At 43.3% G+C, this 25,135-nt stretch overlaps 1 protein-coding gene across 1 annotated transcript in view; it reads right to left on the reverse strand.

The window, feature by feature from the left end:
• Positions 1 to 24,665, reverse strand: part of LOC149304891 (IgGFc-binding protein-like) — a 28,856-nt gene extending 4,191 nt beyond the window's left edge. Inside the window, exons 1-18 of the mRNA XM_089479152.1 lie at positions 24,550 to 24,665; positions 23,736 to 23,770; positions 22,161 to 22,214; positions 17,926 to 19,152; positions 17,280 to 17,623; positions 15,583 to 16,156; positions 14,435 to 15,036; positions 13,399 to 13,966; positions 11,438 to 11,943; positions 9,992 to 10,571; positions 8,766 to 8,965; positions 7,568 to 7,709; positions 6,630 to 6,958; positions 5,358 to 5,931; positions 4,322 to 4,917; positions 3,247 to 3,811; positions 2,188 to 2,777; positions 434 to 1,004 (exon numbers count right to left, since the gene is read on the reverse strand). Of these exons, the coding sequence (XP_089335278.1) occupies positions 434 to 1,004; positions 2,188 to 2,777; positions 3,247 to 3,811; positions 4,322 to 4,917; positions 5,358 to 5,931; positions 6,630 to 6,958; positions 7,568 to 7,709; positions 8,766 to 8,965; positions 9,992 to 10,571; positions 11,438 to 11,943; positions 13,399 to 13,966; positions 14,435 to 15,036; positions 15,583 to 16,156; positions 17,280 to 17,623; positions 17,926 to 19,152; positions 22,161 to 22,214; positions 23,736 to 23,770; positions 24,550 to 24,665 (8,173 nt within the window). The remainder of the gene's footprint in view (positions 1 to 433; positions 1,005 to 2,187; positions 2,778 to 3,246; positions 3,812 to 4,321; positions 4,918 to 5,357; positions 5,932 to 6,629; positions 6,959 to 7,567; positions 7,710 to 8,765; positions 8,966 to 9,991; positions 10,572 to 11,437; positions 11,944 to 13,398; positions 13,967 to 14,434; positions 15,037 to 15,582; positions 16,157 to 17,279; positions 17,624 to 17,925; positions 19,153 to 22,160; positions 22,215 to 23,735; positions 23,771 to 24,549) is intronic.
• Between the last annotated feature and the right edge of the window lie 470 nt (positions 24,666 to 25,135).

Below are 25,135 nucleotides of genomic sequence, written 5' to 3' on the forward strand. Positions count from 1 at the left end.
TTTCTGATATTTGTCTGATTTTCCTTTTCACAACAGGATTTCTTTTGATACAGTGTTTCTGCCATCTGGCTTGCAAACAGGGCTGTTAATTTACCTTCCACTGCCCATTCACAAAAGAAAACATCCTAAATGCAAGATACACAGTTGATAATAACCACATCCTCTGACAAACAGACATCTTTCACCATTTGTAGGAGCACCTGTTGATCCTTTAAGAAACAGTGATTGGCCCAAGGCCATTCTGCAAAGCTTGTGGCTTAGTGGGGATTTGAATGGAAGCTGTAGTCTAGAAACCACTGCATAGGAAAGGTTCCCAGGAAAAGAAACCCAGGAGTGAGAAGAACAGGCAGAAAGGAGAAACATAATGGCCAAGAGATGAGAACTCATAAGATAGCTGCAGGTCTATGGCAGCCACATGCTTTTTTAAACTCACGGCAGAAGGAAGTTGCTCTCCAAGCCGTGATGTTTGCTCCAGCTGCTTGACAGGCAGCTACATAAGCTTGAAGACTCTGGCAGAGGACATCTTTTGCCCCATCAGCAGCACACATTTCATGCAGGCAATGGTTGAAATATACAGCAGGCTTCACTAAGGCATGGCAGTCACTGAAAGGGCCTGATTTGGCGTGGATAAGGCCACAGAAGCTCTCAGCCCGATATGGCCTTGTCTTGGTGGCATCACACAAGGGACAATTTTGCCTACATCCATCAGTACATCTAGCATTATCCCCCAACACTTTCCAAGAAGCTCCAAATTCTGTCACATTCTGGGTACTCCTCTCATTGGGCAATTGGAATTCATCTGTCCTGTCACCATTGAAGTTGCCACAAAGACCGCACATGTGTCCTTGATATGTGGTGGGAATATATATCCGAAGATAATGGGAAGAATCATAGAGAACCTTGAGACCAAAATCTGTTTGCACCACAATATTCTTCCCCTCTTGATTGACCCAAACTTCTTTCCTATCTAATACCATAGGCAAGGTGTAGACCTCTCCATCCACCTATACAAAAAGAATAGAGAAATGTAAGGAACATATTTGGATCACAATTAAAACAAATATACTGCAGATATTATCAAAAGCAAACTGAAACAAAATCCTCAGCTATCGCTATCTCTTAATTATTTCTGCATCCAATTTTGCAAGCAAGAAGATGGAGTTTCTGTTTGTCCATTAAAAAGGTAAAGGTAGTCCCTTGATATGTATGTCTAGTCATGACTGACTGTAGGAGGTGGTACTCATTTCCATTACTAAGCCAAAGAGCCAGGGTTGTCTAAAGACAAATCCAGTGGTCATATGGCCAGCACGGCTGCACCAAACGCTATTACCTTACCACCGAAGTGACACCTATCTATCTACTTGCATTTGAATGCTTTTGAACTGCTAGATTGGCAGAAGATGGACCTAGAAAATAGAAAGAAGAATCATCTCACTCATGCTTCTTCTTACTTCTGAAGAAACTGGATGCAGAAATATCTAAAAGGGAGGGATAGCTGTGAACTTTGTTTTTCATAACAACTCAGCAAGCTGTTAGTTATTTGATTCATTTACTATTTTTACTGCCAGGGCAAAAAGAGACGTGAAGTTTTCTACCCCAAATGCTAAGATTACTTGACTGGCGTAGAGTACCTTGAGTTTAGGAGTTGCGAGAAAATATCTAATTGCTACTTTCTCTCAGGCTGCAAAATATCTTAGACCAGTCTTATATCTAAGCTTTAACTTTGTTGCAGGGCCATTGTCAACACTGTACCTCTTTGGTAGGACATACAGCCACCTCCTTTAGACAAAAAACCAGCACTCAGTAAGCATTGTGTGGCCGGACCTGGACACTGTCATTTCAGTTTCCCATAAAGTCACTGGATGTAGTGTCCCTCCCAGGCATGGTAGGATATTAAACTGGCAAGCAGGCTGTCTGATTTCTTCTTGGAGCAATGCTCCTCCTGTTGACTGTTGACTACTGGTGCTATTTCAAGGTAAATCTACATCCCCAGGCCCCCCTAAAACATGGATGCAGCCCTGGCTAGTAGATATCTCTCATTAGAGTTCCCTTATACCATTTCAGTTTCAAATATAATTCCATTTCCCAGAGTTTTTCTGATGAAGCAGGAAGCTAAAATCAAGTTGTTTTGCTGGCTGGGTTAGAAATGGTTTCCCCCAGTGAAATAGAGAGAAAATGGAAACATACCATAACCTTCCAGGTCCTTCCCTTCATAAGAGTGAGGACATAACCATGGACAGTGATGACCACCATCTTTGGTACAACTTTGCCTTCACCAAAGATTTCATTCTCCACCACCACGGAAAACCTTGCAAGTTCTGGATCCCTGCTGCAAACTTTGGCCAAGGTATAGGTACAGGAACCTGGGAAATTGAATGTGTGTCCATCAAAAGTCATATAGGTTCCTCCAGCCGTACTGCATTTGCCACAGCCAACAGGGTGACAACCTTGAATGCCATTCTTCACCCTGCATTTCTCTTGTGCACCACAAGATACTTTCTGGCATTCCACAACTCCATTCTCCCTGCAGCGGCATTTTTCTTGGCAAGAGGAAGTGGGGAAGAACTCATCTCCCTTCTTATAATACTTTTCCTGGTATACACAGCCACAGTCCCCAAGAGGGACACACCGGTCTCCACTTAGGACAAACCCAGCGTTGCAATAGCAGCCTTCCTTGCAGGTTGTCTCACACCCATCAGGAGCTGAAAGTCCATGGCAAGTGACTGGACAGCCATTTCCACAGAGATCATAGTGAGAATTCTGTGGGCAAGAGGGGCCTGAAAAGAAACATTGGAGAGCATGAGTATAAAAGACTGTAAATTAGTATGAGCATAAAGAAAATGGGATTTGCACCAATGATTTGGATTAGATGTTCTTTTTAGCAGGACTTTGGGGTTGTTATTTTACATTTTTCAAAAACTTGCCCATCACATTCAAAGGTACATTTAATGGCATATTATAGCTATCTCTCCTGTTCTCCACATGATACAGACATGGTTCTTCAGTCCTCATAACTTTGTGGAAGATTGCTTTATAATCAATGTGTATACAGCTAAAGTTCCTTTTAATTCTTTTTTTGTTTCATCACCCAGACCTCCAAGCCTGCAGACAACAGCATTTCCTAGTCAGCATATCATTGGTATTCCCTTTAAGATTATTTTAAAATTTGGTCTATCAGGAAATTTATAATAGAGGAGGATATCCAGCTTCATAATAAACATTTTCCCCACTAGAACCAATACTTACTGCAGAAGGAAGCTGATCGCCACTGCCCAACCTGGATGCCCTGAGCTTGGCACACTGTCACGTAAGCACTGATGGCACTGCAGAGAGCATCATGGTGTCCCTTGTACTGGCAGACATCAGAGACACAGTCATCAAAGTAAGGAGTTGGATCAATGGTCTCATGGCATTGCTTGAATGGGCCATCTTTCCTGAAGAGGATTCCACAATATTCATCTCCTTTGTAGAATTGTTTGTGCTCTTCCCTGCACACTGGACAGTTGCTGGTGCATTCATTCACACAACCAAGAATCTCACCCACCTTCCAGCTCTTAGCAAACTGGATGACACTGGTTGCCTTTCCCCCATCTTTCATGTTCAGATCATCACCAGGCTCTCCATTGTCATTCCCACAGAGCCCACAAACAGCATTAAGATAGCTTCTTGGAACTGTGACATGGACAAGTCTGTTCCAACTGAAGGTTAAAGTAAGATCAAACTTGGTCTTTACAAGGACATGGGCTCCACTGATGTAGGCCTTTATCTTATCTTCATGGTAGAAAGGCAGATCCACAAATACTCCATCTACCTACAAGATACACAGTAAGCTTGATTAAAACAATCAAATGAAGGCCACCAATCCAGACAAAACAACAGAGATAAAAAGCCTGACAACCAAAATATTATACAATCTAAAATAGATTTACTAGAAAGCAAACTCCACAGAAAAATAGCAAGCATGTTTATAGTTATTTTTATAGCTGAAGAATTAAGTTGTCAGTCCCTTTGGATAGATAGAGAGCTAATAAGTAGATGTGTAGGCAGATAAACAGATGATAGACAGACAGACAGACAGACAGACAGACAGACAGACAGACAGACAGACAGACAGATGTATTTTAACTAACAGGTAAAAGTGTTTTATCTAGATCATCTCAATTATTTTTATAACTTCTGTAAAATCAAGTAAACTAATTTTATTGTTCCCATTTTATAATTAAGCGATTTGAAGCTGAGAATTAAGGACTTTGCAGTTAGAAATGACATAGAGGCTCACGTTGTTAATCCCTAAATCAGAGCAGAACCTCTTTCTCCATACCTGGATAACGTTAGGGTGCTTTTGACTGATTGTAATAGTCCTGTCATAGACTTCCAGGGTAATCACAGAAGAGAATGGCATTGTCTTACTGCCCTGGCTGTTCTGGATCTTGATCATGAATGGAATTAGAGTTGTGTTCTTGGAGCAGAGGCCAACCAGCTGGTGGATGCAAGTGCCAGCAAAGTCATATCTCTTTCCATCAAAAGTGGTGTAGTGATGATCTCCAGTGGCTGTACAGGTGGCATAGCTGGTGGGGTGACAACCCCGAATCCCGTCGACTGTGATACATCTTTCACTGGCCTTGCAACTGGCTGGCTGGCACACCACCATACCCAGGTTGGGATCACACCGGCAATAAGATCTGCAGTTCTCATCAGCCCAGAACTCTTCTTTGGGCTTATAGTAAAGGCCATTGTGTGTGCAGCCACAACTCTGCACAGGGACACATTTGTCACTGCTGAGCACATAGCCTTCGTTGCACTGGCAGGTTTCCACACAGGGCATATTGCAAGTTGAAGGAGCAGATCGGTCAGAGCAGCTGGCTGGGCAGGCATTTCCACAGGCCTCATAGTGGCTATTCTCAGGACAAGACAAAGCTAGGATGGGACAGAGTAGCAAAGACCTTATAGCAAACAAAAAGATACCAGGACCTCTCTTACATTACACAGTCATAATATCTTGATTCCATGTTAAATGCCATGGCTGCATTGTAGTTCAGTAACGTACTAGAACTATCTGGACTTCATTCACATGACACAATTAAAGTGGTATATTCTACTATAACTGGCATGGCAACATCCTATGGAATCTTGGTGCTTGTATTTGCTGAGGCATCTTTGGAGGTCATTAAACAGAGGCTGGATGGCCATCTGCCAGGGATGCTTTGATTGTGAGTTCCTGCATGGAAGTTAGCCTTCCTTAGCATATAACCTGATTTGGGGACATATTAAGTTATAAACATGATCCATCTCTTTTAGGATTAAGAAATCAATGCAAGAATGCCATTTTCCCTCCCATTCCACTACCGCATACTCACCACAACCACTCGCTGTTCTCCAGTCTTGGATGACCACACCTTCCTTGAGGCAATTGGAGGCATATGCCTCCAGGGCCTGGCACAGGATACTCTTGGCTCCACCATTGAGGCAGACATCATAGATGCAGCTGTCAAAGAAGCTGTCGGGGTTTAATCTGGGGTGACATTTTTGGAAGGGGCCTCCTTCTGACTTGCTGATAAGCCCACAGAATTCATTACTTCCAAAGAGCTGCCGCTTGCTCTCTTCACAAACAGGGCAGTTCCCCTCACAGACATGCCAGCAGAAAGGGTCACGATCTGGCACTGTCCAGTTTCCAGCCCATTCCACCAGCGAAGAAGCTCTGTCCCCAGCAGGTGTCAACATGTCATCCTCTGGGTTTTCATTGAAATTCCCACAAAGGCCACAGGTAGTGCCATAGTAGCTGCTGGGCAAGGTAATCTCAAACATCCCACTCCAGTCATAAGAAACAACCAGGCCAAAGTCTGTTTGCATAACAGCAGTCAAGCCACTTCGAAAGAGCTGTATCTTCCCATTCTCCAGAGTCACCGGCAAGTTCGTGACAACACCATTCAGCTGGAAATATTGGACATCTATATAAATAAGGGTCTTCAATGCAATCTCACTTTCTGCAATAAAGCATTAGCTTGCCAAGGTAGTAGCCAGAGAGTGACTAAGATCCTACAACATGATCGCCTAATATAAATCTATACTCAGAGAGGACCTTTCCAGTCTACACAGTTATAGTGCTATGATTTCATTTTAACTGGCATTGTAGTATCCTATCAAATCCTGAGATTTCCAGTTTGGGGGATATTTAGAATTATCAGCCAATTCTGGGAACTATAGTTTTGTGAGACATTTAGGCTTCTCTATCAGAGCACTTTGAGGCCACAACAAACCACAGTTCCCAGGATTCCCTAGCACTGAGCCAGAGTAGTTAAAATGGTTTCAAACTACATTATTTCTGCATTGTGTTTTGGACCTAAGTAAAAAGGTCTTTGCATAGTGACAGTAGGAGAGGAGAGAAGGGGCCATCCTAATCTCCTTCCTCCAAGTTCCACAGCCTGTGAGCAGCCACAAAGAAGATTCTCCCACATGTCCTTACCAAACATGTCTGTGATGGTGGTGGGACTGGACAAAAGTCCTCCTTCAAGGATCTCAGAATACAGGTAGACTCATACTGGTAGAAGACAACCCACAGGCAACTTGTTCCCTCAAAACTCTTCTCCTCCTAATGCTGTGCTATAGAGATACCACTGCAAGGAACTCACCCGTATTTTACCAAATTCCTTCCTGTGGATGGAGATGTTGTATCCATACACAAAGATGCTGGTCAATCTCACATAGGAAATGGCCTGGCTGCCCCGGTTATCATTCTTTGCATTTACCACAAATGGCACCAAAGTGGGGTCATCGCCACAATACTTGCAAACGGTGTAGGTGCAGGTGCCTTGGAAGCTAAAGTCCATCTCATCAAAGGTGTGATAATGTGGGTCTCCCCAGCCCCAGGCGGTGACATTGTAATCTGGAACGCAGGTTGCTCTGCTGTTCTCCACTTTACATGATTCCTTGAGCCGACACTTCAATGCCTGGCAAGGATCTGAAAGAAGAAAATGCAGTTTGTTGGGTAGAAAGAGAGCTGTCCTACAGGGAAGGCTTTTGGTAAAACAAACATGCTCAGAGCTTGAAAGAGTTGCTGTTTTGGACTACAACTTCCACTCTCCCTCAGCAAGCTCTGGACATATCCAGGATCTTGCCTAACTCCACCATCTCCATAGGGTAGATGGCTGGCTTTAGTCCATAAAACTAGATTACAATATATTATGACAAAACTGTATTGTGATAAATTATAAATTGGTTAGTTTTGAGGAGCATAACCTCCCCAGGCCAGTCTTGTTCTCTGGGCAACTAAAAGTTACATATGTTATTCTCTATACAGTTGAACAGTGGATCCAAAACACATTGAAGAAATAATGTAGTTTGAGACTGCCCTGGCTCAATGCTAGGAAATTCTAGGAGACATTTAGCCTTCTCTGTCAGAGAGCTCTAAGGCCACAATAAACTACAATTCCCAGTTTTTCCTAACACTGAGCCGAAGCAGTTAAGTGGTCTTAAACTGGATTATTTTCTGCAGTGTGTTTTGGAGCATGGAGACCTATCCCGGCTGTATCTTTGAAATACTGCTCTAAAAACATCTTCCATCACTCACCTTTATTGACGCAGCTCAGGATGCCATCCTGGATCTTGCAGGTTTCATCAGAGGTGCAGCTGTGGGATTTGCAAGTAACTCCTCGACCCGGGACACAGCTGCAGACTTGCTGGCATTCATTCATCAGGACCTTCTCATTGGGCTGTAATGAGCACAGTTTTTGAGGAAAAGTAAACATTAAATGCTGCCATATGTAGTGGTGAATTCTGAAGTGCAAGGTGCTCATCATGACATTCCACTTAGCTAAGCCCTCAAGGACAGTCCAGAACTGTCTATGAGGAATGTATCTAAACTCAGGAGCAGGGAGGAAACTAGTGGAGGTGGAAGACGGACATCATTGTCCCTTCTAATCAAAAAGACAGAGCCAGAATTTACAGACCTGAAGCCCCAGGAATGCTTTCACACTACCTCATTGTAACATTGTGATTCCACTTTAACTCTTATGGCAATGTCCAGTTCTAGGGTTTGTAGTCTGGTGAGGCACTGGGGATTTCTGGCTAAGAATTCTAAATATCCTTCCCAAAATCCTAAATTTCTAAATCCTAAAAATCCTAAATCCTAAAATTTCATCAAATGGGATCAGTCAACAAAAGGAGCCTTTGAAGCTGCTCACTGTTGCATGACAGGGTACAGACTAAACTAACTGCCTGCCTTCCCGACATAGTAAGATTCAAATCTCCAGTCTCTATATTTGTTTGGATGGAGATTTCCATCTTCTGAAAGTTGGGTGACAGGTTGAATTGCAACAGGTAAAACTTTTCCCATTTCTTGGAGAGCTGATCAATGAAGCCTGCCAGAAAATTGTACCTATTCTCAAGTTCCTTCGACTTCAGAACAACTCAGACCATTGACAGGTTGGCTTCTTCTGGAGAATACTTGGTAATTCCTTACCTTCGATTGATGCCTGGTGTTTCTATGGTGCTGCAGGAACAGATGGAAGTAAACTACCTCAGCTAACTCTTGCAGCAGTTATGTTTTTGTGGGTCAGATACACAGATAAAATCACAGGTTCTGTTCCTGGTTTCTCCAGATTAATGTTATAGAGGCACTAGAAAAGGAACCTCTCATCAAGAGTTGGTGCACTGAACCAGGGCTTGTGGGAACAAAAGCTTGCCACAATGTAAGGCAGCTCTTTACGTATCCCCCAATTACCCTACTGTTAAACAAGATTTAACTAGCATTATCTGTGGGGCATTACCTTATAATAGCTTCCTTTCCAAAAGCATCCACAGTTCTCGACTGTGACACAGCCAAGACCATCAAAGAAGAATCCATCATTACACTGGCATCCCTCTGCACAGGTCTCAGGGCATATTCTGGAGTCAGTGATCCCCGCACAATCAGCAGAGCACAAATCAGCACAGATTTCATAGTGGCTGTTTGAAGGGCAGCTCAGAGCTACAAGAGAGAGAGAGGTTTGAAAAAAGACATATTGTCAGTGGGAAAAATCTTCAGGTACCAAGCTTTGTGCCTATCTCACTCTTTCAACCAAATGTCTTCCATGGGTGTTCTTGGGGCTGTGCAAATCTGTCCATTTCATTTTAGCTGAATTTCTCATATCCTATTAGCATTCTGTTCCACTTTGGTTTCATACTGGTTTGTTGTGAAACCTTTTCCTCCCTCACACATGGAAGTTTATGTGTAAGTTGACACACACTTTCTGTACAGTATATGTGTAGTCTGCGTGTTTTTCCACAAATGAACATATTTGTACACATTGTTTCCAATTGACTAAAGCATGCTTGTGCAGCTATTTCAAATGTACGCATAATCTTATGTACATTTTCTTTGCTGAAACACGTCATCAGCCTTGGATATCCAGATAAAATGTGTGAGATCCCATTGTTAGTTTCAGGAGATGTGAATAGATTTTCTTAGGGAAATGAAAAACCTCTGAAATCTGTTTTTCATGCCTCTAGATGATATAGGCATTGGGCAGGTTCAGCTGTGGAGACACCAAACTTGTTGCAATGGATGGAGATAAATATGTTCTGTAGATATTTAGTGGAGGAAAGATGTATCACATCCTTTTCATAAATACAGACTTGCTACATTCAAAGCACTAAGAAGAGATTTACTGTACCATCTGGACTGCATATACAAACATTTAGATATGGCCTCCTCACTTGAAAATATATCCTAGGGATAGTTTTTTGTGGGTTTTTCAGGCATTGTCAGAAGATGCTGGTGAAATGTTAGGAACAAACTCATCTAGAACATGGCTACATAGCCCGAAAAATCCACAAAAAACTATGGATGCCGGTCACAAAAGCCTTTGACGTCATATCCTACGGAGTGTGAAACCTATTTGTCATAACTACACAGGTTACAAATTGTACCTCTCTTTCTACCATTTTCACTTCTCATTTTTTAAAAAGAAAGTTCAAAGCATTTAAACCTGGAATTCAGAATTATGGTACTCACGGCAGAATGATGGGCTCCTCCAGGGTTGGATGGGGAGTTTGGCCTCTTGGCAGGCAGACACATAGCTCTGGATGCTTTGGCACAAGGACAGGCTCTCTCCATTGCCCAAGCAAAGATCATAGAGGCAATCACTAAAATATACACTGGGATCCACCTTGCTGTGGCAAGCTCTGAAGGGGCTATCAGGTGCAATGAGGATCCCACAGTAGTTGCGCTGCTTGAAAATGTCCTTCTTCGTTTCATCGCAGGCTGGACAATTGCTTCCAGAGCATCCATCTGTGCAAGCTTTAGTGGCCCCAGGGACTGGAACCTTCCAGGCAGCCCCAAATGCAGCTACATCAGAGGTTGCCCTGCCATTGGGGAGGAGGAATTCATCATCTTTCTGCCCATTGTAGTTTCCACACAGGCCTTGCATCTGGCCCTGATAAGTGCTTGGGACAGAGACGGTCACGTGGTAAATCAAGTCATAGCCCACAGTGAGGCCAAAATCAGTTTGCATCAAGATTTTAGTGCCATGATGATAGACTCTGAGTTGTCCTTCAGACAGGACTATGGGAAGGGACTGGAATACACCATTCACCTGGAAGAAGGAGGAGGAGAGTAGGGGATAGGAGGGGATTAGCAGGGAAAGCATGGATGTTCAAGGGTCACAAAACTAGACTCATGGATAATTGATCCCTGGCTGTGCCCATCATAAGCATTTTGCCCACAGCCACTCTACACAGTTTGGTCAAGTTGATAATTTCAATGGATTTGAAAATCATCTTGCTTGATGTGGTGCCCATCACATGAGTCAACGTATCTTACAAAGACTGTTGGAAAGTTGATTCTTGGATACTGGTGTATATGGATATATCTATCCAGAAGACAAAGCATACAAATTCAAAGTATTGTATACACTGGCTGGAATCTTGTTAGTTATCTCCAACTAGAGTAGACCCATTCAACCAACTATTGAATGATGAACTGACACATAAGTAAATTAGTGAGTCTAGTCTACTCAGGACTAATAATAGGACTTGAGCCATTGTATTTCTGGAATCTGATGTTCTCTGGATGCTTGGCTCTAGATGTAGGGGGAAATTAGGAGAAGCTCTATTACTGAAACTTCATTTTGGATACTCCAAATAATAGGTTCTTATATTGCAGAAGGCTAGTCATTTTATTATAATCTATCTATGGGGTCCATAAATTGGTCTTCTGGTCTGCCCATTGGTCCTCTGCAATAGAAGACTTAACTCCACATACCACACCATGAGACTTAGGGTTTGGTAGACTAGAATCAGTGAGACTTAGGTTTCATGAAGATTGCTGAGCAACCTTCTGCCAATCATTTTCTCTCTTTATTGTGACAATAAAAAAGGTTGTGTTTTTGTAAGTTTTTTAGAGGAAGAGTGGGAGGATGACTTCTTAAATAAATAGCCTGAAGGATGTTAAAATACCTACCATGACCAGTCCCTTTTTGTTCTGCAGAAGAGTAAGGGTGAAACCATAGACATCCAGAGATACCATCTTAGCAACTGAGACTCTTCCACTTCCCCAGGCTTCATTTTCCTCTGTGATGGTAAAGGGAATCAAGTTGTTTGGAAGCACAGTGGCTGTCTTCGCAAGTACATAGGTGCAGTTGCCTTGGAAGTTAAAGTGGAGCCCATCAAAGGAGATATAATGAGGATCACCAGAGACAGAGCAAGTGGCCGAACCAACTGGATGGCACTTCCGGACACCAGCTACGATACTGCACACCTCATGGGCACTACAGGAGAATTCCTTGCAGGTGACGTCTCCTCCAGCCTGGCAAATGCACTCCACATTGCACTTGCTGGTTGGGTAAAATATTTGCCCAGCTAAATAATACCGTTCCTTGTAGACACAGCCACACTGAGCCACAGGGATGCAATGTTCACCACTGAGCACAAACCCATCATTACATACACAGCCTTCTGTGCAATACGCTGAGCAAGGCAGAGGGGAGAAAAGGTTCTGGCAGGTCTGTTGACAGCCCTGGATGCAGAGTTCATAGTGGCTGCTCTGGGGACAAGCTGGCTCTGGAATGGGAGGGTAAAATAATTCAATCATTTTAAATCAATTACCATTTAGTTCTTTTGTTCATATCATCCCTGACCCACAACTTTGGAAAATATTTTGGAAAAGTATTTTAAAAGATACTATTGTTCTTAGTTTTTCTTTCTTTCTCAATGCTTGTTTGTATTCTCTCTCTGAGTGAGTAAAGTATGTTCCTTGGGGGACCAGGGTGTGGCCCCTGAAGCTACCAAAAGGTCCCACCACCACCCCATTTAAAAAACTATTTTCTGGTCAATTTTTCTTCCCCTAAATCCCCATGATGGTTGAAAACACTATGAAATGCATCTGCACTTTAAATGCCTGTTAGAATTTTTTTTTTTGGGGGGGGGGGAATCAGCTGAAAATAAGTTGAAATCAAAACCAGGAGCTGCATCACTCTCTTCATGTTTCAATCTCAGCTAATTTTGGGGTGATGGTGGGGGGTGGGAGGGATTTCTGACAGGTTTAAAAGGCATGTGGGGCTTGGTGGAACAAAACTTTTGCATGGTGGGGGATTTATCCCCCCCAAAATCTACTAAACTAAAATGTTTAGTGGTTTGATGACTTTGGTACACCAGTGAGGCACAATAAGGAACAGCATCATCACTAGGGATAGTGCCTTGCCCTCCCCCCGCACCTGGCCAAACACCAATGCAGCCCCCCCCCAAGCCTTCTGAGTCTGACACCCCCAAAAACCCATCTGAGTCCAACGCTGAACTTAGAAGGCATCCCCACTAAGGCCTTCTCGGTCCGCTGAAATCAAAAGGCAGCCCCCCATGACTTCTGAGTCTAACACCGGACTCAGAAGGCAGCTCCCACAAAGGCCTGAGTCCGATGACAGACTCAGAAGGCAGCCATACCCCCCCCCCCCCCCGCCAGCCTTCTGGCACAGCAGCTAATGCTATGCCAGACTTTGACATCCTTCCCTAGGGTGCCATCTGGTGCTGTCGCACCCCACTAGTGACACCGCTCATAGGGGGCATGGTGTTGCTTGCACATTTACAGTTGACCACTCCTGGTCTGGAGATCCTCAGCAGGGAGAGGGGCATCCCTCACTGCTCAGTTGCCTCCCTCCCTCTCCCTTTCCTCCTTCTGTCATGGCCTTTTAAGAGTCAGAGAATTCCCTATGGAGCTTGGCTGCTGATGTGCAGGGAGGTTTGAGAGAAAGCACAAGGGGCTAGTCATAGTGCATGCAGAAGAAGATATATACCTATGTAACCTCAAGCTACAGGCACATATATCATCAACAGGTTTTTGTCTAATCTTTCAAAACTACTTCCAAAACATTTGTTGCTCTATGCCCAGCTAAAAGAGTGGAAAGTGCTACACCATGAAGTCATACTTACTCCAGAATATGTGGATTCTCCAGTTGTAAATGGTCACATGAATGCGCTGACAGGCTTCAGCATAAGCAGAAATGGTGTGTTCCAACACAGCCTTCTGACCATTGGATGTACAGTAGTCATACACACAATCACGGAAAAATACTTCTGGGTCAATTTTGCTATGGCACTCCCTAAAGGGGCCACTCTTGTCCACAAGGAGTCCACATTCTGCACTGAGGCTTCGTTGATGGCGGGCAATGCTTTCCAAGTCTGGACACACCCTTGGACTCACTTCTCCACATCCCAGGGACTCTGCCACTTTCCAGTGCTGGCCAAGAGAGGTTGAATTTAAGGCTGTCCCAGCAACACCAGATGTCAAGTCATCTACTTTGTCTCTGTTGAAGTTGCCACAGAGACCACCAAGAGCCCCTTCATAGGTTTTTGGCACAGTTACTGTGAGATGGCTTTGCCAGTCAAAGGTGACAGTGAGGCCAAAATCTGCTTGGATGACAACACTCAAGCCTTTCTGGTAGATGAGGACCTGGTTCAGGCCCATCCTATAGGGCAAGTGGGTGAGTAAGCCATTAACCTGGGAGCAGTGACACAAATGGAGAGAGTAAGTGGAGAAAAGAGAGGAAAGTAGGAAAACAACATTACAGGTAATCAGAGTCAGTGTAGTGAAAGCTGACTTCATGGCACATAACAACGTGGAAAATATCTTGCCGAAAACCTGGTTATCTACATAAAAGCTGCTCAATGTTATTTTTAAAACTAGTTTTGAAACAGCCAAGGTATTTTGTACTGGGTTTTGTATCCCCCATTACCACCAAACCAGCCACACATTTGGACTAAATAATTTTTTCACAAAAAATTCCTGAGTATGAAATTTCCAAAATCTCTTGTAATCTTCCCCATCAGGGCAAAACCTTTAAAATTATTTGTTTTTGCATATGAGGATGAAATAACATACATACTTTGTCAGATGGACCATACTAAGGAACTGGGGCAGTGGGACTTTTAACAGAGACATTCATGGAAACAGTGAGATTAGACCCACCATGACTCTCCCCCGAGAAGCCCAGCTGATAGTGATCTCCAGGTCATAGACTTGAACCTTGACCAGCTTGTTCAGAGACACAGATGACCCACGTTGACCTGCATTCTGGACCAAGACCTGGAAATCTACCAAATCTTGACTCTTCTTGGTGAGTCCAGCAAAAACGTAGAGACAGGTGCCCTGGAAGTTGAAACTCTGGCCATCAAAGGTATGGTAATGAGAGTAACCAATGGCAGAACAAGTGGCGTAGCCTGTTGGGTAGCAATTCTGGATGCCTTTTTCCACCTTGCACTCCTCGCCTTCTTTGCAACTGGCAGCCTGGCATCTCACTTGTTTGCTCTGGGGGTCACAAACACAGCGTCTAGTGCAGGTGCTGTCTCCCCAGACCTCCTCATTAGGAGTCAACAGACGACCCTCATAAACACATCCACAGGCAGCCAGTGGGATGCATTGCCCAGATTCCAGTACAAATCCCTTGTTGCATTCGCAAGTCTCCACACATTGGGAAGAGGAACAGCTGGTGGGCAGAGCTTGGTCATTGCAAGTGGCAGGGCATGCAGAGCCACAGAGCTTGTATTGGCTGTTTTCAGGGCAGGATAGAGCTGCAGAAAAATACAACACAGGCATTATTTTTGCCCCCTATCTAACTTCTTTCCTCAGATAGCTTCAAAGGTGACAGCAACAGAAGATCCAACAATGCTTTTTCTCTTCATTATATACCATGCATATGAAATCCTATGGAAATCCACAGGAAACTACAGCCCACCCCTTTCCTGAAAGCTCTGAGAAACAAGTCCTACAGCCTCTCAAGATTGCTTTTTTGTTGCTGGAAAGCTAAAATGTTTAGGGGTCCTGTCTCCTAATTATAGCCCACGTTTCCCTGTAGCTTAACCTCATTAGTTTTTAACCTCTCTATCTATTTATCCATCTATTATTATACATTTTTCTTCTATCATGTACACATCTGCATTTTCTCTCTCTTTCTGATCTAAGACTAGGCCTTCTGAAACAGGCCTACTTCCATCTAATTCAGCTCAGAGGTGAGGCATGAAAATAATGGAGGCCTCATCTCTGAGCCTGTCATAATACTATTAATAATAATAATAATAATAATAATAATAATAATAATAATAATAACTTCTACTCACAGCAGCCAGTGAGTCTCCTCCAGTCAGATATGACTACACCTTCTCTCTGGCAGGCATCTGCATAGCTCTTCAGTGCTTGGCACAAAGTCTCTATGTGGCCTTCATAAATATAGAGGTCATAGGCACAGTTTTCCACAAAGATCTCAGGATCAATGACAGAGTGGCACTGACTGAATGGGCCACTCCCTTTTTTGCTGATCCAGCCACAGAAAGGTTCAGCTTTGTATTTGATGAGCACCTCTGGGGTAACTTTCTTGCATTCTCCATGACAGTCATTCCAGCAAAACTTGTCTCCATCCTCTATCTTCCAGCTCTTTCCAAATTCCCCAGGGGTCAGGGCCAAGGACCCAGCAGGGGTCTGGAAATCATCATCTGGGTCCCCATTGTAGTTACCACACAGGCCACAAACATTCTCGGAGAAGCTGCTGGAGATCTTCACCAATACCTGGCTGTTCCAGTCATAGGAGACTCTCAGGGAGTAGTCTGTTTCAATGAAGACAGACATCCCACTCTGATACAGCTGCAGTTTCCCCTCATGTAAGGAGATGGGCAGCCGGGACCACTGGTTATTCACCTGGTACAACAAATATGATTGTTAAAAATGTACCACTGATGACAGAATTGACATGAATGGAAACATGTGAAACCAACTTGGACTAATCTCTCCTTCCTTGCTCCAAAAGACAAAAAAAAAAATCTTTAAACCCCACACAGTCCAAGGAGAGTGATACATGCTGACTAAAAGTTGTAGGAGAGAGAAGGAAGAAAATTGGATGAGAGGAAGAATTAAGTGGAGTGGCTGGAATCGTGAAAGATAGCACTCCACACAATTCCAATGAATCCTCTGTCATCCCACTTTTTCAGCTGCATTTTTCACTCTCCTCCTCTCACTTTCCTCCCTCATCCTCACCTTACTTCACCTGCTGCAAACTGAGTTCAAAGTGCAAAGTAGTTTGCATTCAGTTAGCTCAACAGAGAGGAGAGGGGAGGGAGCTTGCCTTTCCCACTAGACTCAGGCAAAAGAAAAATGCTGCACCCTCTCTTAGGCGCCTTACAGACCGCCCCTTTCTCCTTTGGTCCGCTGGGTGCAGCCGTCTGAAGGCTGCGCCCAGCGGACCAAACCAGGAAGGAGCTCCGAAACAGAGCTCCTTCCGGGGTCGCGGAAAGGGCGCCCTAGGCGCCCTGCCGTGACCCCAATACGTCACAACCGCGCCACCTCGTTTGGAGGCAGCGCGGTCATGACGTATCGATGGCGGCGGCCGTGCGGAACAGCCGCTGCCATTTTGTGCACGCACAGTGCGCACTAGGGTTAGGGCGGTGCGGAAGCACCGCCCCACCTTAACCCTAGTACGCGCTCCGCGCGTACTTTTTAGCCCGTGTGTAACGGGCCTTAGTTTGTCTATTCTTCCTCATTAATAATTTTTGTCACCTGGACTACACTCTGATGTTGCTTGGCCACATGCATCCCAGTTTTCATATGTGAACTGCTGTAAGGTATGGCATGTGTAAAATTGCCCCCATACCTCCATGGGCCATGTGGATGCATCCCTCCATTTTTCCTGGATCATGTAGCAGAGAGTATGATTTTCCATGTCCCCCAAGGGGATTAATGAGGGTCAAACACCCAATAGCTGCCCACCAAATCTACTGGTATGATTTTGGCACCAGCTCATACATTTAGGAGTGTAAATTCTTACCTTGACCAAGCCATACTCATTTCTGGCCATGCTTATGTCATAGCCATAGACTTGGACCATCACCATTCCAACATAGGACACACTTTGCCTGCCTCGGTTCTCATTTCTGGTTGCAATGTGAAAGGCTGGGAGAGTCGTATCTGAGCCACATGTCTTGGCCAAGGTGTAGGAACAAGTGCCCATGAAGTTGAATTTCCGCCTGTCAAAAGTCCAATAATGGGGATCGCCCCGGGCCCAGCAAGTGGCAGCAGATTGGGCCATACACACTGGATGGCCATTCATTATCTGGCAAGTCTCTTTCTTCCGGCACCGAAGGGAACTGCAGGAAGGCTGAGGTTCAGTCACTGGAATAAAAAGGCACAAGGTTAGTGAAACAGAGGTGAGGGAAGGAGAAATGGAATGGGGCAGAAAGAGAAACGGAAAGGGAAAAGGCGACTGGATGAAGAAGAGAAAGAAGGGATGGTCATTCCTGTGGAGGTGAGCAAAGTGCAACCCATGGGCTGTCTGTGGCTGTCAAACAACAATTCTATGAGTCTAACAAATAGAGGGTTGGATTGGAAATATCATAATTGATAAAAAATAATTGCATAATTTGGCAGGGTTTGGGTTACCGATTGAAAAGAACTTTAATGCCCCCATTACTCACCACTTTGGCAGACTGCCATTGCACCGTAGGCATTCCTATCAGCAATACCAAAAGTTAGCAGGCCAAAAGGGATGTTGGGGTGTGCCATGGAATGAATACTTCCTTCATTCCCAAGGCTATACTCGCTCCAAGAATAGTCTGTTCCCGAGATCTCTCTCCAATAGGATGCACTCAGTAAGTGCCCATCCATGGTGATCTCATCAGTGGCAGCGGTCTTGGCAATGATGAGTGCATAATTATCAAAACCCATCTGGCTGGTCAGAGAGTAGGATGTGCAATAACTCAACACATCAGGGACACTCAAGAGGAAGGAATCGAAGGTGAGGTGAGAATAGGAACCACCAGTACAAAAGAAGAAGACCTGGATGCCCACATTGGCTGTGATGTAGATCGGGTTTGAACGGGTGACTTTCAACTGGAGTACCTGCCCAGCAACCAGATTATAATTCTTATGCATCCTACTGGAGACATAAGTGACTATGGTGTTCTGGGAGGCAACTATATATGCAAGATCATAGTTCATCTGGAAGGAGATTGGGGGTATAAAGAACACTCGACCCCATTTAGACACTGGCTGCAGTTGTTCCACCACGTAGTTGCAATTGGTGTTCTTGTGAGCACAAGTGTGCCCACTCAGCACTGCTACTGGATTCATTGCTCTGATGAAAGTGCCAGACAGATCTTCCCGGCTCTGCAACTGTATAGCTTCATAGGGTTGAAGATCAACATTCAACACACTGCCTGCGGGGTAGACACGCTCTTTGAATCTCACACTACCCTTAAGGTGGATTGCCACTGCAGTGCTATTGTGCCATGCAATAACAGAGAACTCCTTGTATGAGTTGGGCAGCTCTCCAGGAGGTGTGAGCACATAGTATTCTTCTCCAAGACTATGGACAGGATAGATAATGGTGGTATCAGCTGAATTTTTCTTTGAGTTCAGGGCCAATACGGAGATGTCTTGATCAGCTCTCACCAAGACAGCATAGCAGAACTGAACAGTGCCGACCATCTCTACAGAATCTGGTAGCTTCACTGCCACTGTCTGACCCTGGGCAATGACAAAGTTGCTGTGAAACTCGGATTTGTAGACTGAGACTGTGACAGCAGTTGAGGGCGAGTAGCCAGAGATGAAGAGCTGAAATTTAGTTGGAGGGTAGTCCATCTTGTAATTTTGCATAAACACTGTGATGAACTCTCGTCCCACAGGAGAGACGGCATGGAGGCCTAGAAAGAATGGAAGAAACAAGAGATGGGGTATAGCACACACACATGCTTAAAATTCCTTCTTTTGTAAGTCTGATAATTAAGAAAAGGTGTTGCTTACAGAACTTCAAAGCTGGCTCTTTAAACAGATACACTAAGTTATGTGCATAATTATGACAGCAGTGGGATGGATGATACTGTATGATTCAATTACTACAACCATTTTTCAAACACAAGTTTCTTCTATTCCATTTCTACAATAATTTGGATATTTTTTTACAAAAAACTGCATGAAAAATTGTATGCATTCTTGTGCACTGTATCATATGCAGCAAAACATATAAATGATTTTGCACATACAGTTGTCCCACCCCTTACATGGGCTTGTCTTCCTTGGACTTGAGCTCACGTGGAAGGCAAGCCCCGATAGAACCAATGGGGCACACTGCGGGAGCATGCCCCATTGTCCATAATGGGATTTGAGCATACACTCAATTCCCCTTATTTGGGAGGTGGGGTCCGGAATGGATCCCCTGCATAAGGGGCGGGCTGACTGTAGTTTCTCCTTATACAGGGGTGGTAGTTAGTCTAACTGACCTCTTCTTATGTTGCTATTTATACAGTTGGAGTGCATAGTGTTAATTTGAACAAATGATTATTTCATAGATTTATTACCAAGTGGACCTTGGTATCCACTGGGGTATGGCTCCTGGACCCTCCCCTCACCTCTGTGGATACCAAAATCTGTGGATGCTCAATTCCCATTATATATAATTATGTAGTAAAATTATGCCCCTTATATAAACTGGTGAGTAACTGAAAGGTTTGCTTTTGGGATTTTTCTAAAAAATATTTCTGAGCCATGGTTGGTTGAATCAGTGGATGCAAACAGAGGGCTCATTATATCTTTTCATAGAATCATAGAATCATAGAATCATAGAGTTGGAAGAGACCACAAGGGCCATCCAGTCCAACCCCCTGCCATGCAGGAAATCCAGATCCAGATACCCTTAAGGTGGATTGCCACTGCAGTAATAACTGTTTTTATTTTTTACCGAGTTAGTTCTTATAGTCCTTTATTTTGTTGTGTTTTACAATAGTAATACAGTGCACCTGCGTTATATGCGGGTGCACTTTACGCGGACAAGCTGTGGGGAACACGCGGGGCGCAAGGGATGGCGCGTCCCATTCAAATGAATGGGGGGCACTCCCATGGCGCCCCGCACACTCCTGCACCACCGCGCACGAGCCCCATTCAAATGAATGGGGCTCGAGCATACACAAAATTAGCCTCATGCAGGGGTGGGGCGGAACGGATCCCCGTGTTAGGCAAGGGCCCACTGTAATAACAGAAAGTTGATAGTAATGAATAATTTGGTGAGTTCTTTTTGTAGAGTTCACTGGGAGTAACAAGCTGGGTTATGAGAGTAATAAGTAAAGTATCTAGTTCATTTTTTTAACAGTAACATTTCAAGTTGTACACCACTTCCTCTGTTCCAGATTCTGCTACTTTCCCCAGCTATCCCCAGAAATAGGAGGTTGTTCTAACATGGTGCCAGTCCTGATCCCAACCAGAAAAATGAATGCAGGGGAAGAGTTTTTATTTGCAAATATTTCAAATCATTCTCATGTAGTGGTCACCATGTTAAAAAAAAAAGTAGCCATTTACACATGCACAAACATGCCCATAAATGCACATCAACAGAATAACAGTACTACTCTTTTTAGAAAGCCCTGCCTTAAACCAAAACTGGTTATCTTCCACCCTTTAAAATAAGAAAGCAATTTAAAACCCAGATCATCCTAATTAATACGCATTAAATTCATTTAGACTGCAGCCCCTTAGATTCTTTTGGAAGGCAGCAACAAGTAATTTTTGCAATTTTCTTCCTGCTGCGAAAAAGTCTTCAAAAACCATGCAGTTTTCAGAAACTATTCACAAATCAGAACTTATCTCAGGGATCCTCCAAGTGACAGACTGCAACAAATATCCACTGCCCAAAAATGTCATTTTTCAAAAACCATTCACAAATGGATGTGGAACATGTTTGGAAATTAAATGGCATTACGGCCCGAATCCTTTTGGTTAGCCCCAAATACAGTAGACCCATGGAATTAGTTGTTGAATGGTAAGTCAATAGAGAGATTACTCCCATTGACTCAGTGAATCTATGCTAGTTGAGACAAACAATAGGATTTAAGCCAGTAGAATATGAAGTGGATTCACCCATCCTTGATAAATAAACACATTTTTGGCTGGCTTGCTTTCCTTAAGTATAGCAAAAGTGTTCATCGTGATCAGTCTGCAGATTTAAGGATTTTTTTTTTAAAGAAACTACATATTTGAATAGTAGGCCTTACCATTTGATTTTTTTTTCCACAATGACTATAACTTCCTGTGTAGAAAGATGCAACACCTCTGACATTTCATCTGATTTGCAGCAAACCACATAGACACTAACATTATAGGGTTGCTAGAGAAATAAAAGTGGAGAAATTCCTCTGGTTGTGTGGAAGATGGGATTTCATCAGGTATTGTTTTTCACACATTGGGTAACAAGCACCACCTGCTGAAATTCCCTCTTCTACACAACCATGAAAGATACATTAGCTTAAAGATGAGAGCCGGTGGGATGTAGTCATTTTGAGTGTTGGACTATGACTCTAGAAACCAGAGTTCAAATCCCTGCTCAGCCAGAGAAACCCATTGGATGATCTTAAGCAAGTCCTACTCTCTCAGCCTCAGAGGAAGGCAAAAGCAAACTCCCTCTGAACAAATCTTGCCCAAAAAAAAATCCATAATAGGTTTGCCATGTTGAAGGCACACAACAACCACAAAGCTTAAAGATGCAATAGCTGTCTCCAGTTTTCAGTCTGATGACCCTACTATCTGTTTTCTTTAACTTTGTGAGTTGAATCTTCTGCTCATTATTCTTCAGGCACATGCCTGAATTTTTGCATTACTTATTTTATATACTCCTGTGCCAGTGCATCTACGGACATGGGCCCAGGGACAGTTTCCCACTTACCACTTAGGAGGGTCAACCCCACAGCAATCGGCAGCAGCATCTTTGTCCCCATGGCTGTAAAACAAGAAGGGAGATGGGAAAGTGAATGACAAATATGGAGTAGGGATTGGAAATGAAAGTTTGACATCCATAGGTTCAGAATATCTGACAGACCAAAGCTCCACCTATGAGATTGCCCAAACCATGAGATTGGCCTTATTTCACTCCCACTACCTTCACAGATATTATTGGTGGAAACATGAGACATGGATTTTTGGTGGCTGCCCCTAGACTTTGGAACACGCTACCAAGGGCTGCCTTCCATCAGCAAGTGAATAATATTTTATTTAGACCGGCTTTTAAGGAAAGCATAGTTTTACAGATTTAACTGCCTTTTTATTCTTTTTAACCATGTGTTTCAAATTCTTTTAATATTGTTAATAGTTTGATACTACTTTAGTTTTGGCATTTTGTATGTCTAGAACCATATAGTGATCATCTTAGCAACAACAGTAATAGAAGTGGTGGTCAACCTTAAGAGCAAGTAAAGACCAGAGAACATGAGGCAGACTAGATGCAATTTTAAATGTCTGGGTGTGTTTAATGTGGGGTTGGGCAACTTATGGGTGCCTCCAGATGTGGCAGGACCAAGATCCCCCATTTTTGGCTCTGATGACTAGGAACAGTCCAACATTTTGAGAGCCACAAACACTGGCAACTGGTGGCTCTGATGACAGTGGGATACTGAAGCTGTTCTGTGTTGTACTCAGAACATTAAAGATGCTGAAATGTATCTTTCTCCATAGCTTTGGAACAATGGATAGCTCCTTTACCCTTCAGAATAAAACCCAGTGCAGATTCAGAACTGCACTAACATTGCAGCTGCCAGCTGCCAGTAGCCACAAGTTGCTCATCCCTGATTTAACATTTCTTTCCCCACATCACCTTTCAAAATAGCACGAATGATCATTTACTAAGGATAAAATTCAACAGCCAGGATTGTCTAGTCATCAGATGTTTCGGAGGGTTCAGCATCTGATAATCACCACTCCTGTACATGAAGATTTCATTTAATTATCATGGCTAATGGGAGCTGCTAGATCACATGGCCTTGGTAAATATTTCTTTTTACTTTGTCTAGAAACAAAACAGTTCATCTGCTGGGACTGAAGCATTTTCATAGATTCATTGGTTAGGGTACATTGATTTAAAAATCCTTTGATAGAGTTCAGCAAAGATTTTTGGAAAGAAAGTAAATCTATATAAGTGAATATTTGGTGCCATCTTTGAAGATGCATCCCCTGATATCTTGTTATCTCCTGCACAGCACAGAAAGCAAGAAGATGCTGCTTGTTATAATCAGTGAATGTGATCATCTCTAAAAAAAACCAAAACCACAAAGTATGCTTTCCCTGCTTTTCTTCAGAACTACTGTTTTATTGATAATATAAATTTATTAACATATAATTAGTTAAGTCTCACTTGACTAAACAGATCTGTGAGTGGATGCAGATGCTAGAATAAGAGAGCCCTGCCTTCTCTGACATTCTCATGCTCATTTTGTAGGCAGTTGTAAAGAGAAATTCACTCACTTACCTGCTGGGGAGCTCTTGACAATCACAGTGCCAAGACTGCCAGGTTTATATACAAGAGATTACCCACCATGTTAAGGTGGCACATCAGGATGTTTGAGTGTGGCAGGCTGAGTAGTGACTTCCTGGAGGAGGGACACTAAACTCGGATTTGGGTGAGTGCAAGTTTAGTTCCTCATAGTACATAAGTGTTTGTAAAGCCTTTAGTTTATTTGATGAGATATCAGTTGACAAGATGCTCTACGGTTAATCCTATTTATTTGAATCGATTTTTATTCACCAGGGCATCTGTGATGATGTCTAACAAAAACGCACACACAACATTTAAAACATTAAATACAGACAGAGAAATACATTTTTAAAAGAGACTGAAACAATTACTTTCAAAATCCTTTTTAAAACCACATACCAGTAAATAGCCAGAACAACCCCCCTGGTTTTAAGGACTCAGAGCAATGAGAATTTTTCAGTATTACCTGCCATCTAAAAGCTTAGCAGGATAGAAACAGCCCCCACCCAGTCCCCTTTCTTTGCCCTCTTAAAGAAGGTTTGGGGGCCCTAAAGTTAATCACGGTCTTTCCACTTTCACAGGGGTCCTGCGTCTCTAACCTCAGTGAATGTGGAGGGCTGACTGTAATTTAAAATAATTAACTATAACTAATTAAAAGCAATTAGTTACAAATATTACTTTCCACTGCACTACACCATCACACTGACAAGCATTTTCCTTCAGCCCTCCTCCTCCAGTCCAGCTTTGTTTCCTTCAACACTGCCTGCCTCATGCACTATTTTGCCAACCTAACAATACCACACCTCACAGTCTAACCTTTCCCAGAACCTTCTCCTTCAAGAGTTTGCTTAGCTGTTGGGTCAATATTTGTTGCTTTGTTTCACGCAGGATGAGATGGGAAGGGATCTTAACATTACTGGTCATGGCTACTTAATTGTCTATTGATTTAAATCATGTAGGGCAGAGGATTAAGAGCTGGCGCCAATTATCTGGAATTCATGATAGCACATCATCCATTTGTTGGATTTTACATCCGATGCGACCCACTGCTGGCAAGGCCGAGGCTGAAGAATGTCTACTAAATGCTTCCATTAATAAATAAAATAATAATGGATATTTCCAGTGATGGACAGTCTGGGATGATACTAACATTGGTTCCAGAATGTTATCTTTATTGAATCAGACCAAATCCCTCCTCTGAAATGGCTGTTTACGTTGGGAGGAAATCCATCACTCATGCCAGTAGGTTTGTTGACTCAAAATGAGCAATACAAGTTCTGACATCATGCAATATTTGGATGGTAGTTGTCACTCTTTGCTTGGAAGCTGAGCAGCGCATGGGAAGAACTGGAAGAGTAAAGATCCTGGAAATCATGTCAAGTGCAAATATGGTT

This window comes from Sceloporus occidentalis, unplaced genomic scaffold (genome assembly GCF_023333645.1).
Source record: "Sceloporus occidentalis isolate IW3139 unplaced genomic scaffold, rSceOcc1.0.p SCAF_13, whole genome shotgun sequence".
NCBI classification, from domain to species: Eukaryota; Metazoa; Chordata; class Lepidosauria; order Squamata; family Phrynosomatidae; genus Sceloporus; species Sceloporus occidentalis.